The 16,316-nt window shown below is 40.8% G+C and overlaps 1 protein-coding gene across 1 annotated transcript in view; it reads right to left on the reverse strand.

Annotated features, from left to right (window-relative positions):
- The window catches only part of col25a1 (collagen type XXV alpha 1 chain), a 147,981-nt gene extending 134,070 nt beyond the window's left edge, over positions 1-13,911 (reverse strand). Inside the window, exons 1-2 of the mRNA XM_028563680.1 lie at positions 13,261-13,911; positions 13,047-13,116 (exon numbers count right to left, since the gene is read on the reverse strand). Of these exons, the coding sequence (XP_028419481.1) occupies positions 13,047-13,116; positions 13,261-13,557 (367 nt within the window). The 5' untranslated portion in view covers positions 13,558-13,911. The remainder of the gene's footprint in view (positions 1-13,046; positions 13,117-13,260) is intronic.
- Positions 13,912-16,316: the final 2,405 nt, after the last annotated feature.

The following is a 16,316-nucleotide window of genomic DNA, read 5'->3' on the forward strand; positions in this document are numbered from 1 at the left end:
ACGATGGATTGGAAAGTTTGTAAGTACACCAGAAGTTTATGTAAATAACACTTGCCTGCCGGCTTCTGCTCTCTGCTGTTGTTGTTGCTGCTGTGAGACGAGTGCTTAGGGCCGTCTACAAATTACAACACCGAAAAAAGATGCAACAAAAATATTTTTTAATTTAACTTATTTTTAAAGTAAGTGCTGTAATATAACTAGCAGGAAACAAGTAATAATTGAGGTAAGTTTGGAGACATTACCTTATTTAATCATTAAATTAATAAATATTTTTGTTCTATCTCTTTTCGGTGTAGTAATTTGTAGACAGCCCTAAGCACTCGTCTAACTGCAGGTAGCAGCAGCAGCAGCAGCAACAGAGAGCAGAAGAGAGCAGGCAAGTGTTCATAAACTTCTGGTGTACTTACAAACTTTCCAATCCATCGTTTTATGAGTGCATAACCTATTTGTACTAGTGTAGACCTTTGGTATCATTTTGGGCATTATTAGTGGGGTCATTTACGAGATACAAACGTGGGTCCATTAGCCCCTGCGCTAAGCTATTCAGCGGCTAATGCTACTCTACGCTAACTCGCCCAATGTTAGACCCAGGTGAAAAAAGCTTCTGGGGGGGTCGAGGTCATGGTGCAAAGGACCCTAGGGTAAATTACTCCGAACCATCACTTTAATGATACAGCCCTATGTGCTACAAATAAATTAATTTAGCATTATACAGGACCTACAATAGACCATTCAAATATACTTGGACACCATAATATATTTCCACACTTCTGGTCAGGTGCAGTATATGCATCGAATCTCCAGCATGTGTTGAATTTATCCGGTGCATGTTCTACCTGAAGCGCCCCGCAGCTGACACGGCAGGTGGTAAGTGCAATGCTCTGTGTGAAATGAAGGGCACTTCCAGCTCAAGCCAACATACCAACACTGCCAACCGTGTTGAGAAGTTAACTTCGTATTTCAGTAACCCCAGAGATGTGAAACTGCTTGAGATAGTAGCAGGGCTCATGGGAGATGGCTCATTAACCCGGACCCAGACTAGGCCTTGCAGACATCACGTTCATTGGTAGAGAGTAGCAACTGTTTGCAGCGTCTGTGTTTCAGAACATTATCATCATTACATTGGCAGATCATTTTGCCCAAAGAGACTTTTTCCCCACTATGAATGGATGCCCTGCTCTGCTACCTGAAGTACACTGTCAGCCACTATGTGTTATAAGCTGAATTTTAAGATGAATCTATATCAGTGCTATAACAAATCTAACAGAACAGACAAGATGACTCCTCATCAGTGCTCTAAACTTTGTGTACGAGGGCATTGGAGCAGATGTATTATCACAAAAAACTCCATAGCTGAGAAAAAACCCATATAAAAACAAGTAATCTGTATGTAGAGTTTGGGTCATGTCCTAAAAAAATGTATTTATGTAAATGAATGCATTTGTGTACTAGAAAGAACTAGAATGTAATTACATTCAGCATAGAGGATCATTATACCATTATGTTTGAGAGGAAAATGTATAAAATATGTATGAGGTATTCTGATTTACAACTCATAACATTTCCACTCAGTATGCCCAATTCATTCAAACCTAACACGCACCAGCGCATGAATGCACACAACAAACTCATCGTCCTCAGAGTGAACAGCATGAATCCAAATAAATGACATTATCAACTGAGATCATCTTTCTTCAACAGTGTGTACCAGAACAAGGAAAAAAAATCCACCCTTAACTTTAAATCAGTATAAGTATTTCAATTCTTGCGACTTGTTTTTTGTATAAACACTGAATACACACATTTATTTTAAGTCAGCACAAAGACCTTTCGCTGGCTGCAATTGACCAATACTGTTGCTACGCCTGTCAATTTTTCGGTTTAAGCACTGCACATATATAATTTACAAGCTAAGATGTCGATGTCCGGAGCCACCGGGATCTGCCCACTTTGAGCTTCACTTTGACTCTTCACAAACACATGGGTAACGTCACAGAGACTACGGTATGTCCATATTTTATGCAGTCTATATAGCTGAAAAACACAATTAATCTATAAATTACCATTTTATTCTTAAAAAATAAGACACAAGCCTCTAAAGTTTTAAAATGCTGAATATCACAAAGAAATCCAACCCTTGACAGGCCTGCTGTGCCTAGTTACTGTTGCTAAGATATCATTGAACAATCACTGTTCATGGTCAATTATTTCATGAGTTCATATCTCCTACTAATGCATGCCTAGTCTTACATAATCATAATACTGTGGAATTGCTACTTCAATCAAAGTAAGGACAGGCCGAAGCAGGTTAGTTTATTAAAAGTTCTGACAATTTTAAACCAGTCCATAAAAGAACAGCAATAAAGTAGACACATTATTATTATTATTATGCCACAGTGTCCCAAACTAGTACCTCCATCTAAGACTAGAAATTAGACAACCCTATTTTCAAGCAGCCATACGGAGCATCAGCGCCGTTTATCAAGCTGTCAAAAATTACAATTTAACCAGCCGTCTAGCCTGCTTGGACCATATCAAATGACCACTCAATTAAATTAAAGTGCATAGGGTTGTCTGTCTCACCGCTGGGTTTTCCAGGCCTTAACTGTGGCTTACACAGCTGTTTCTATCCTCTTCTTCATCAGATACAATGGGAGGGGCCCCTGAAAGCAAGGCTGTCTGTGCTACAACCAGACCATGAGGCAACTCCATGCATATCGATCCATCTTTACTGAAACAGACACAGTACATGCATGTACATTCCCACATATGTTAAATTGGCAAGTTGCCACCTCCCCGGGCACTGTATTGTTTGTTTGGGCCAGATTATTTAACTGCATGTTGTAGATTAATTACATGCTTAAGGGGAAAGACAAAAATGTTTTCATAAATATTAGGGGAAAATACCTTTACATAAGCCTTGATTAGAAAACCGCATTGTACGTCATTTTTAACATCACAGCTTGTTGAGAAAATTGAGAATGAACGGCTTCAATCCAGTTTTTTCATGCGTTCGCCCTCTCTTAAATTTAGAAAATAAAATTAACCAAACCACAATATCATCAAAAAGCTTTGCCGCTGGTAATAGATCAAGTTACAAAAGCTGCAATGAGGGACTGTCACGCATGGCTGCATGTGTCTCTGGGACTGGTGTCTCTACATGTGTGTGGGATCATCCGCGTTATGTGTGCATATTTTGTGATAGTTGTGTCAGCGGGTGTGCGACAGCGTGTTTGTGAGTGCACATAGTCTCAAATGTTTGCTCGATGTGTTTATTACCCTCTCAGATCTACAGCATGACTCATATTTCATGTTACATTTAGCACAGCTTTGAGAAGGAAGAGAAAGTCCGCTGGTGAATGGTGGTGGAGGGGCCCACAAGATCTCAAGCAAGACAGACATCCTTGCATCTTGAACACTGAAGGGGACAGTGAAAGGGGCAGGGGGGGGAAGAGAGTCCCCTTAACTGATAAACACACTGGACATCTACTGATGTTTGGCCCAGTGGACAGGAAACACCAGTGGACAGGAAACACCAACAGTCTTATCCAACCGTTTAGAACGTTTGGTTTTCTCTTGGTGGCGCCCCAGGGGAGTCTGGAAGCATACATCATCTGGCCAGCCGCTGGGCAAGCCCTGCTTGCCTCCATCACTTTTTCCACTTTGAGAAATTGCCTAAATCTCTGCTGTATTTGGATAGCTTGAAGGATTGCTTTCTTGTTATTGCTCAGACTAAATGGTCTGAAAATTGAAAAGACGGTACTCCAAATTGTTAGCGCTGGTAAATGTTTTGCAACCACCATAAATAAATGCTCCAAAAGGACAACTGCCAATGCTGTGTTAGGTGTAGATTGATGTAACTGGCTTCAAACCCTGGATAATTAAACAAAAGACAGTAATTGCTATTTTAATTCAGAAAGAAAGAGAATCCATCTACAGTAGATGATGGACTTGTGCTTAGGGACTGTAGAAAAGGATTTGGGGTGTAAGGATTTTTTGTTGTGCTAACTTTTCAACTTTCCTTGTGAGATTCATTAAATGAAAGAAAAAAGGAAAAAAAGTGCTCTAATGGTTATATCAAAAAGGTGGGTTTCATGTTTACCATGGCTCATAAGGGTGCATTTTGAAATATGCAGAGGACAACAGTCCTGTCTCAAAGTCCTGACACAGATATGCCCATGTTGAGAAACAAATATGAAATGTACATAGTCTTTGGAGATTAGACTCCATCGTATAAAATGTAGATATATTTTAAAGGGTTTAGGAAAACCCGAAAATATACCCGATGGAGTCTAGACACTGGTGGAGGTGAAAGGGTAACGAAGACCAGAACTAAGGAGTCGAAGGGAGCGGTCAGCCAGAAGAAAACCGAGAGTGCCGTGGGTGAAGATGCCTGGAGGTGGAAGCGGAGGAGGAGGAGGAGGAGGGTCGCACTCTTGCCTGAAATGACAACTGACAGCCGCAGAGGAGAGAACAGATTTAAAACATGGATGTCATGCGGTGATTGGCTTGTGAAATACAAGGCCAAATTGGATTGGTTTAACTGAAAATTGACTCTCTCGAAAACAGCTGATCAGTTTAGGAGAAAAGTGATAAAGTTATTGAAGTCTCCCTGAAAGAATTTACGCTAAGCTGCGTAAGTGAGTGAGTTGGGTTGACTTGAGTTTTTTTTCACCAGCGTATGCAATCAACAAGCCAGAGGCGGTGCCTGGGCCCAGTTCACACATGCATTTAGTAGCTCATGGTTCAAACATAGAGAATGGATGGAATATTTAGTAAATGGGATGCCAACATCTGTTTGCCATATAATAGGTAATATATTGCGCTCATTTTCATTCCCATTGTTAGAATTGATGGCGCAAATTGTGAAAATGTATATGTTCTATTAAGATAATTTTTTTAATTTGGATATATCATCTAAATTTGCTTTGCCTTGTAGTCAATGCTTAAGTTTATACTAATACTTTATACTATCTGATGTATCATTTTAAGATATCGGGGGCAAGGTGTTGCATTTTTTTAATGGGCATTTCTGCCGACAGCTCAGACAGGAAAGGGGAGAGAGCCGGGGAAGACATACAGGAAAACAGTCACAGGTCGGACTCAAACCCAGGCCCTTCTGCATCGAGGAATAAACCTCTATACTGTTTGTGCGCCTGCTCTACCAACTGAGCTAACCGGCCACAGGTGTTGCATTTTTTTTAAGGGGAGGTGTGAAGGCTCCAAACCCTACCCCAAAAAATGAAACATAATTTTCATATACTCCCTTGGAGGTTTGGGCTCAAAATGAAAATGACTTCGTGGTAAGCAGTCATTGGACTTAAGAACTGAACATAACATGGAACAGCTCTAAGCTAATGCTGCCCTCAGTTTGTGGACTTACAGTAAATGAGGCATACACACGTATAAAATAAACAGACTCCACAAACGCCATCCATGCATTGTTTTCCAAATTAAAGACATATTTTTAGGGATGCCCATGAATGGTGGCAAGACCATATTGACCATAGTTTGCATGTCAGGCACACGTTGGCAAAAGCACAGCTTCCTGCCGTGGCATGCCCCAATGGTTCATTTTTTTTGCACACCAGCCTGTTTTATTTGTAGTGCCTGTTTCTATTAGGCTGATGGAGTACAGAGCAGCAGCATCTGTGCCCTTAACCCCCCATCCTCCGTGTCTGCTAGGGCTGAGAGGCCTGGGGCACAAACCCACAGGCAGTGGGGAGGGAGGGGTGTAGGAGAGCATGTGGGGAACGCCTCAGGGGTCCCTAGCTGTCTTTGCTTGTCTGGAGCCCAGAAGTTCCATGACACGGGTGAACGCTGGCATCGTCGTGCTTTACTGGTGATTTGAAATTGATGACAGACACTGGAAAATTATGCTTATATTCAAAACGAATGAAATAAGAATTGTTTCATGGAGACAGGCATTGGGGGCTTAATAGCGTTCTAAATCAGAGAGCATGTACAATTTAGTTTGCATTTGACCTTTTTGTTAGCATCATGCCAATTATGGTTCACATATAGGAAATACTGACAATATATCAAAAGTTTCATCGGGGTACCTTCAGTAAGACTGGCTCGGAAAAAAATACAATATATTAAAAAGGGGCCCTGCAGAGTTTTCTTGTAAACAAACAAGTATGTTTGCATAGTCATTTTTTTTATATTTTAAATCCTACATCTTTTACATCGATGTTCACAAGCTAGCACCTGTAAGTCAATGGAACAATGTGAAACCATTGGGAGCCATGTGTATCACATCACTCGCACAAGATAAAGAAAACAGGGACCCACTCATAGAAAAACGGCTTCATAGTGCTTCTAGAAGTCAAAAACTTGAAAGGGAACCGTGAGATTTTTAGTGGCCATTGCATTCACAGAAATATCACCATATTGAACAGAAGACCAGCTGTTCCACAAGGGTGTCACATAGGAAAAGGTTCCCCTTGTCTATTAAAGTCTCTTTGAATATTGGTGGGTCAGGGATGAGTATGTGGGCTAAGGGAAGGGAAGGGTGAACTTAAGCCATCACAAAGGAGACTTCAGTAGGAGGATGACTGGAACTTTCAATCCAGTGTCAGAGGGCACCCAGCAGATGAGTCGTCTTTTGTGGAAGATTTGCCACCCAGCTCTGACAGAGGAGCAGTGGATCCTGGGAGAAGGAGTATCAAAGGGAACCAACAGCATTGAGTCCCCTCATGCACTGGAGGTTACAGGGTAATGGAAGGACGAGTAATGTTTTATCACCCACACCAAAGTGACCCTTTAAAAAGTTGCAGACATAAGAAGTTGCAGACATTCAGATACTCGACAGGCCTGCTAATGATGCTTCTTAATTCTTTCTCTCAATATTTAAACAACAAATTTGCTTCCACACAGGAGTAAAAAAAGACAGCATCTACATGAGAAAACTACAAAATGGATACACTGCAAAGAACCAGACCTCAAACATCATACCCCAGTAGATACATAAAGGTCCAAGACGTTTTACAGCAGCACATCCAAGTAGGAAACCATTCAACTGTAATCCAACAACTTGAATGACCATCCACTGACAACGAGCTTATTGAAGCTAGCCTAGAAATCTAGACGCACCCTAGTTGCAGCAAATTTATTTTGCAGCCAGAGTCAGTCTAGGCACTCTCCGTTGACTTGCGAGCTGGAAAAACCAAATTTTGGTCAGGCCAATCACATCGTGTATAGAGTTGGTGGGTGGGCTTATGGTTGCTGCTGCTGGGAACAGCGTTCTCCTGGAAGACTTGGAGTTACGCTTTTCTTTGAGAAAAGAACGGCACAGAAGAAAAGTTTAATCTATCAACTAGCTTCACTACCTTCTTCGTTGCTCTGCCTGGTTGTAGTGCTATCCTATTACGTGCAGAGGGAATTTGAAAGACAACCATTTAACCCGCCCCTCGGATTGAGCCCTGTCAATGGTGAGTTCCCAGACCCTACATCTTGATGTGGGTCTGGCTTGTCAGGCTATATTAAAGCACTATCTTAAAAAGGCACAAAACCACACTGGAATAATTTTGCTCAACCTCTAACAGTTTGAATGTCATTGTCCAACTTGATGCTTTGATGATGCGGAAAGTGCATTGAACCTTAAAGGGAGACCATTTATGCTCTAACGAACGCAACGTATTATTGGAGCAAATGCATGTCACATAAAAATGAGAGACAATTCTTTTATTCATTTGTGGGGTGTGTGCGCCGTTATGTTGCGGTGATGGAAACCCCTTCATTCAACTCCAAGTAGTAACAACGGGAGCTGCCAAGACAGGATCTCCAAACTTCCTACTTTATTCCACACAAAATGATGATCGGAGGATCACCGCCAGGAAATGTTCAAGGACACATGAGACGGACCATAAGGCACGAGTGTTTCAATTCATTCTCCTCCATTCCTTTGGCCCTGTCCCTATTCTCCTAGCCTGAGGTACTTCAATCTCCAATGTGACATTCACGTATAAAAATCATGCCATCTCCTCTCCATTCAGAGTGTCCCCTCAGGTTAATGTATAGTAAAAAAGGAGAAAAAGTGTGCCACCCTTTCAAACCCCACAGTCATTACAAGTGCTTTCAGCTGGCATGCCCCATCATCTCCCATAAAACCTGCTGTGTCAAAAGGTATAAAGAGACCATCTGTGCTATTTCCAGCATCCTACCCTTAATAATAAACCTTGTGTGAGAAATGAAAATTAGAGCAAATGCACCCCTTCTGATGATTCATCGTGATAAAACACGTCATGTTAATTTATTGGGCATGATGCAAAAACTGAGCTGAATGAGCCAAGCTTTTCATGCATAACACGAGTACAGTGAATTATGCTCATGATTTACATGTAGATACCGTTTTAAGCTATTTGGCAGCAATCAAAAGCATTATTGCCCATTCACCGTTGCCTCCAGGCGAGGCTTCCCAGGCTCCAGCTTTTGTCTACGGCCTCAGTCGCTCACAAAGGCAGCCTAACTTGACTCACCTAACCAAAAGCAGCTGGCCGCAGTGGCTACCTGGAAGTCTGCTTAGCTTTACCTAGCACTCAGTAATTACATGGCCATTAGGGAACCTCCCAGCACCAAACCACACAGAGGGCTAAATTCAAAAGCTTTCAGTGATTAATTACCAGTTGCCCACTGAGTTGAGGATATCTGAGGGGATTGGCACAACTGTAACTGTACGAGGCCACTGAGATTACACACATTGTGAGGCGAAAAGGGGGAGTGGAGCCAAGCTTGGCCACAAGGAGTTGAAAAGGAGTGATTAGGTTGAGAATATTGTGGGCTGTGTGTGTGTGTGTGTGTGTGTGTGTGTGTAGGTTTGCCTCTGCTCATGTGAATCAAATCTGAACTTGGCTAAGCAAAACAAACTGATATTGCTGCATCTGCTTCTGGTTTTATTTGGAAATCTTAAAACATAACAGCCAGCTGATATGACCCCCTGCTGCCCCCATGCCTGTGATAACCAGCGTTGGGTGTTTAGTGGGGGAAAACAAAGTCCCGCACATTACAAGTTGCATGTTTTCTCAGGAGCACTTGGGCCGGTGTTTAGCTGCCAGGCTTTTTGAAGCGTTAACATCAAGAAATGCTGCCGAGTGGGGAAGGGGGAAATAGGGGAGGAGGCATTTGAGGTGTTTGGGTGAGTAAACAGGGAAAGAGCAAAGCACCAGTGCTTGCTGACTGCACGGTTTATTATAGTCCCATTAAACAACAGGCCCTGCTTAGAATGCAGATCCCAGGGGAGGAGAAGGTACACAAAAATGGAAAACAAAACTTGCCGCCAATGTTGAAACAATTATTAGACGGAGAATCGCTTCACGGTGTGGCACGCCAAGTGGGTGTGACTTCAGATATTTCACACCATCTTGGTTTGACAGGTTTTCTTTTCCTTTAGACCCATGACTATTTACACCAAAATATATGATGCAAAAACTCAGGGTGCAGTCCAGAAAAACTGATAAGGGTTCAACATGAAAATGTGGCGCTTGCAAAAACCTGGCGTCTACATTACCCACAGTTCAACAACTCAAACCACCGAGAGTTTAGTAGCAGATTTGGGTGCGTTATACTAGTCATGGCTAATGTAGCCTCGTGCCGCTAGCCTCAAGCAGAGATGAGGTGCGGCCTTCAGGTCTGTCAAGCTTACTTTACACCAACTCCACACCACCAGATGTCTTCCATTTTTAAACCTGTAGTCTTTAGCCCCAACTGACACCGACTCAAGTGACATTACTAAAGACAATTTATCAGAGCTTTTTTTTTTTTTTAAACAAAAACAAAAATGTCAACATGCTAGTGGTGCCAGAGGAAAAGTCAAGGGATGACCAAAGTCAGTTACATTCATTCTCTGAGCACAGTGAATGTTTGTAAAACATTCCATGGCCATCCATCGAATAATGGTCAAAATATTTCAGTCGGGACCAAATTGGTTGACCGCCCAACCAACAACCAACACTGGGATCCCTAGAGCCATGACGCTAGCCAAAAACTCTCTCAGATGCAAAACCCAATCACAGCCAAGGCTTGAAAATGCTTTTATTCACTCAGAAGCTAATAACTGAGTGCTAAATGACAGCAATACCAGACACTGTTAGAATGACAAATGGCACCAGAAAAAAAAAAACTTTACCTTCATTAACCAAGAATTACATCAGCATGAATAAAATATACTTTAAGTTCATGACTTTGTCTGATAAAAGATGGTAAAAACTTCCGATGATTCAGAAACAATCTATAAAATATCCTAAAGCTATACGGACCGTTGCTCTCTCTTTGCAACCACTCCATCTTCCTTGACAGCAATAAAGTGAAGACTGTGAAAAGCACATTAAGGTCCTCTCCTCAAAGAAAAAGAAAAAAAAAAAAAAAGGAGCCACATCTGAGCAACTGTGCCACAGGCTGTCTCCCAGACAGTAGATGGGATAAATATTGAGTGAACCCATTCAGCATTCATATAAAGATATGTGGCCTGAAAAAGCCCACTCCAAACTAAAGCATTAACAAAGTATGGTAGAAGTTGCATGTGTACAGTAATACACTTACGCTGTTACAATATTAAATATACTAATAATTCAAAGTATACTAATGATGTATGTGTTTCTATGTAACAATAGTTAAAGCATAAAGAAAATTGGAATAAGTACTGGACATAAAGCATCTGAGTGCCAGTTTCCAAAATGGAGCTCAATGCCGCCTTGGTTTTAGCATCGTCGCGCTTCATTTGATGTGAAATGTTTTCATTGTTTTATTTCTGCCCTTTACAGAGATGTGGTGGAAGAAAAACAAATAGCAGACATATGATAGGGATTGAGAACAGAGAGCAGCATGATTGTGAGAGTCTCATTATGGTTAATACTTTCAGTACTTGTGGCTCATTAATTCAGGCATTTCCACTCCGCAGATGACTCATTTGCAATTGATAAACCACTTTTGGAAACAAAAAAAATAAAATATTTGGCATTCATTTCGTACTATTAACTATTATTAACCATATTTTTATTCTTATTTGATTGTGTTGCTGTATGTGTGTACCCCCCCCCCTCCCCCCCCCCAACAGAGAGATCAGGGTCAACAACAGAACCGTCCCTGGCCTTTGTAAGGATTCAGTATCCTGCTCAAGGACACTTCAGTCCTGCAGCACAGATGCTTTCCGCCACCTGGATTGCCTATCCAAAAATCAAACCCACAAAAAGCTACTCTGCACAATGTCACAACCATGCCCTTTCCAGAGAGGTTACCTACAGTATGTTCACACTTACTGTATTACATTCCCAGCTGGAGCTGACTGAGGCTGTCATACGGACAGATCCCTCTGCATCGGACTTTCAAAAGTTGTGAAAACATGTCAGTTCCCTGCAGCATGTAGCCTACCCGGTGCACTGCAGTCTACCAGAAACAACAGGAATGTTCACATGTGCCTCATTGAGAGCACGTTTCACTGCCAATGCACAGTGACGTGTTATTTACAAAGGCAAAACAGTACACTTCATTCTGATTTCATGGACTCCTTTTAACCGAATTGAGAGGGGCTGAGGATCCTGTTTGACAAGCCTTTGGTATTCTGGGAACTCGGGATTGTCAGTGGCAGATTTTTTCTTTTTTTTAAAGGATTGTGGACATGAAAAACAGCACAAATTGTGACGAGGAACAAATGTTTCAAATATAAATATTTAAAAAAAATTACCATATGAATTTGTGTCCCATAAAAAACAAGTATCTACGATATTTGAACTGTTCATGAGTTAAGGAAGACATCCCCGCTTTCAGATTTTCAAAATGGTTTATTTAGCGTAATAAGTGGGAACGTTTTCTCAACCCATTAAGGAACACTACATTTTCAAGTTTATCTGACAAACTTAAAATCATCAACATTGGAGATACATGGTTTTCAACAGATGATATTCCTTTGACCTACATCAGATTGAAAATGCTGTAAGATACAATAAATGGAGATGCAAGACTTTAATGTCCACAGCCCCTAAGTCTTAATTGACTTATTGGAATTTTGAACTGCACCTGCATTTTACATCACAAGTAGATACAAGCTTGTGTAGTGGAAATTTTGCATTCATATTGTTAAAAAAACACACGCTGTGTGTGTGTGTGTGTGTGTGTGTGTGTGTGTGTGTGTGTGTGTGTGTATATATATATATATATATATATATATATATATATATATATATATATATATATATATATATATATATATATATATATATATATATATATGTATATATATATATATATATATATATATATATATATATATATATATATATATATATGTATATATATATATATATATATATATATATATGTGTATATATATATATATGTGTATGTATATATATATATATATATATATATATATATATATATATATATATATATATAATTTCCTCTTGATTTTCTCATTCTTACTGGACCTGTCAATCACATATTGAGAAGCAGCACTGACTGATTTCTCCCAACGGTTTCTGCCAGTGATGCACAATAGTAGATGTCATAGTATGATTTAAAAGTCAGACAAACTGATTTTACACCTCAAATTGTACAGTATTGCCTCGAAACATCCTCGAGCAACATCTACCACACTAATGCACTGACTAGCCCGACCTCGACTGCCTCCCAAAATGATCAGAATGCTGACCCACACTGAAGGAATAAATGTTTCCATCTACTGGTGGGAAACGTGAATTTCAACATTGGAAAAGTGAGCAGACAACATCACACAAGTCAAACAACCTCTCAGCACTTCTATGTATAGGCTGCTGTTAAATACCTTTCTTTCTGTTAAGTGTAATGGCCAGTCAGCTGTCTGCATCCTTCACAGCAGACCCCCCGCCAAACTATTAACACTATCCAGGCAAACTGTCACATGGGATCAGTTTCAATGAAATAAACTAAGGACCTGATTCAGAAGGCTTCCATTCATTCTAACATCAACTTTGGCGTGAGTCAAACCCAATCAGGCTTAAAACCCAACACCTCACACACCTGCAGACAACCACATGTCCAGAATGCTTTATGGGAAAAGTAGTTTAATTTACCTGGAGGGCAGCTACATTCAGGTCCTGCTTGTCTGGCAGTCCGAATCTTGACAAAATGTTCATAGGAGCGCTGAAATTGTAAAAGAATGCCATTTTCATTCATATGCACATGATGCTTGCAATAAAAGTAGGCTATTGGGTCTATTGTATCAGTTTAAGGGCAAGTAAATGCGTAAAAACAATTAGCAAAAGCAAGTGCAAGAGTCAATCTTACCTGTGAGAGGAGCTCATCCACTCTTTGTTCAATCAATGAATTAAAATGACCCATGGAGTAGCCAGGGGCACGGATCAAGGTGTGCTCGTCATTCCCACTCTCCAAATCCACAACCCGGTTCTTCAAATCAGCTGTGTTAATGCTCAGAAAAATGCAAAAGGCGATGGACGCCACTGAGCACAAATACGAGATAATGTTCAGCACTGTTGTGCCGCAATGTTGTCGCTTCTGAGGCGCCACTTCTTTCTCCATTTTTTCCACGCACTTAGATGCTCCTCTTGCCTCCGCGATCTCCATATTAACTACACCTACACGCGCTTGTTGGGAGCGAACTGCATCTGGCGCGGAGTCACGAATTTATGGCACACTGTTCTGCTCTGTGCAGTGTGTGTGCGTGTTTGTGTGAGTGTGTGCCTGCGACGCGGCGTTTACGTACAGTGACTTGTAGTGACAGCGACAGAAGGATGAGTGGAGCGCCACTCCGCTCCAGCCAAAATCAAGTCTACCTGTACTGACGGCTCCTGTAAACTTGTTGCACTGAGCCCTGTGCACAGTAGCCTGCTGCAGAGGGAATTGCTATTATGCACAATAAAGTAGAAAGAGAGGCTGGGGGAATCGAAGGCAGCGCGCGTGTAGTGGAGACAGCATTGCCACTCGGAGCTTTTCCACGGTGCAGGCATGCTCCCCCTCATTACGGCAACAACACGCCTCCAATCTGCCCTGACTGATTAACATAATTTATTGACCCGCTCCTTTTGCGCTCCTACAGTCGACCACAATTGCCATTAGTTGACATAAAGTGCAGTTATATTGTATTCCTGTCAGATCTCCAACGGAATGCTGCGTAAAGAGGCAATTAGTTGCATTTTTTAAAACATGTTTTACTGTAAGGGCACTGCAATACAGCAAATATAATAAATCATGCATGGGATTTATATGTTTAAAATTGAAGAACTGTATGTTCTGCAGTTAATGTATGGCAACGTTAACGCATTGTTGTGGCCATGGCGCTGCGTAAAAACGCACGGAAATCTAAAAGCTCTCTTTCTATGGGTTGGGTGGATAGAGGCACTCGATATACTGTCAAACACGAGACAGGAGCACAACTTATTGATCGCTTGTGTTCAGTGGACATCATGCAGAGAGAAGAGCGCGGAGAATGCCCAGCAGCACTAGGAATAGGTGGTAAAAGTCCCCCTGTCAGATGGTCCTTCTGAGAAATTCCTGCAGGGTTCCAATCTCAAATACTGACAGAAGTGAAGAATGAGTAAATATTTTATACAATACTAATTAGAGATGGCCCGATACCATTTTTTTGCTTCCCGATACCGATTCCGATGCCTGAGTACCGATCAGATACCATTGTGTCATATATTTTATTATGTTTTAACAACTGTATACTACTATCCCTGTATGGATGTGATATGATTTCTATCTTTGTTGTCTGTCTGGCTCAGGTTAAACTCTTTGTGAAACATGAACAAACACAAACAATGAATGCCACAGAACTTTCTTTTATTATCCAGTTTGACAGACAGTCAGTTATAACGGAAAAAAAAAACATAAATAAACTACTTTTACGTAGATTTTCTTTAGGGCTTTATTACGTGGTATCGGATCGTTGCATAAACTCCAGTACTTCCTGATACCGATACCAGCGTTTTAGGCAGTATCGGAGCCGATACTGGTATCGGTATTGGACCATCTCTAATACTAATACACGCCCATGTCTGAATGGCACAATGATAATCTAATATATTTACGGGTCTCAGATAAGCATCAGTACAAATATGGTTCCCTCTGCAACAGTACTGAAGGACGCAATTTGAATTCAGACTGTTTTGAGCTAGTTTGGAGTTATCCCTCTGCACTGCTCACCAGTTTCCAAGATGCTAAAATTTATTTTGAGTGACGCTGAATAGAGAAGGCATTTTTCATACATGTGTGCAGTCAGTAAATCTTAATGGGAAAGGACTTCAAATATCCATAAACCTCCCCACACTCCTGACTTCTTATTCTGAGGTTCCACTTTCCAGCCTTTTTGCATTTTAATGTTTCTCTGTGAAAAGTGATCTCCACTCAGAAAGACCGAAGGATGTGAGTGGAGTGCACAGTCCAGGTCTGAGTTATCAATGTGGATTTGACTGATCGTTTATATGGACAGTTTGTCTTTTTCTTTTTGTTCCCCAAATAATAAAGTATATTATACAATAATTAGATTAATAAATTAGCTCTTAACAGTTCTACATTCCTAAACTTTGAGTACACCCACATCCATTCAGGAGAACTAATGTATTGCAATGTCAGAAGCAAATTAACATAAGCAATCCTAAAGCACTTTAAATTCATTAATAGACATTGAAAATGAGACACTGAAGTTATAGTTTTGTTGCATAATCTGCAGGCTTGGAGTGCAGCTGTATACCAATAATGCTTCATACAGTGAGAGAAAAATCCAAGAGATTTGGAGATGGTAAATGCACACATGTGATATTAGTTATCTTACCTGATGAGGCCTGTTCAGGCAAAAGACTGCTTGATTGGCATCTCCTTCACTCTCCTGTTAGCTTAGCTTATTTTAGCAGCACATGTTAGGATTTTTGGTAGATTGAGTCCTCTGATCTCATGCCGTTCCAAACCTCCACCTGAGCACAGGGCTAATCAGCCAGTATAAGTGGGAAAAAAAACCTTTATTAAAAACTACAGATGGACAGCATGTCCAGTACTTATCTCGCTTTGACTATGTTAATTGTATGAATGTTACTAGCGTCCATTTGATGTACAGCTACTTTGAACAGGTAGGCTATTAATCAAGGTTTGTGTCTACAAATGCTATTTTTACAGCTCATTAACTCCCTTTGTTCAGCCCTGTTTTGCTAAATGAATCCAATAATTAGTTTATTCATTTACAAGGCGGCTAATATATCAATTTTTCCCCTGCAACTGAAAATCTATGAGGCCGCTGGCAGCCTAAATGCTGCTTCAGAGACTTTTCCACCCCGTCAACAATACAGTTCTATAAGAAACACTCAATACTCAGGGTTATGACTAAGGTT

Source organism: Perca flavescens, chromosome 19, assembly GCF_004354835.1.
Source record: "Perca flavescens isolate YP-PL-M2 chromosome 19, PFLA_1.0, whole genome shotgun sequence".
NCBI lineage: Eukaryota > Metazoa > Chordata > Actinopteri > Perciformes > Percidae > Perca > Perca flavescens.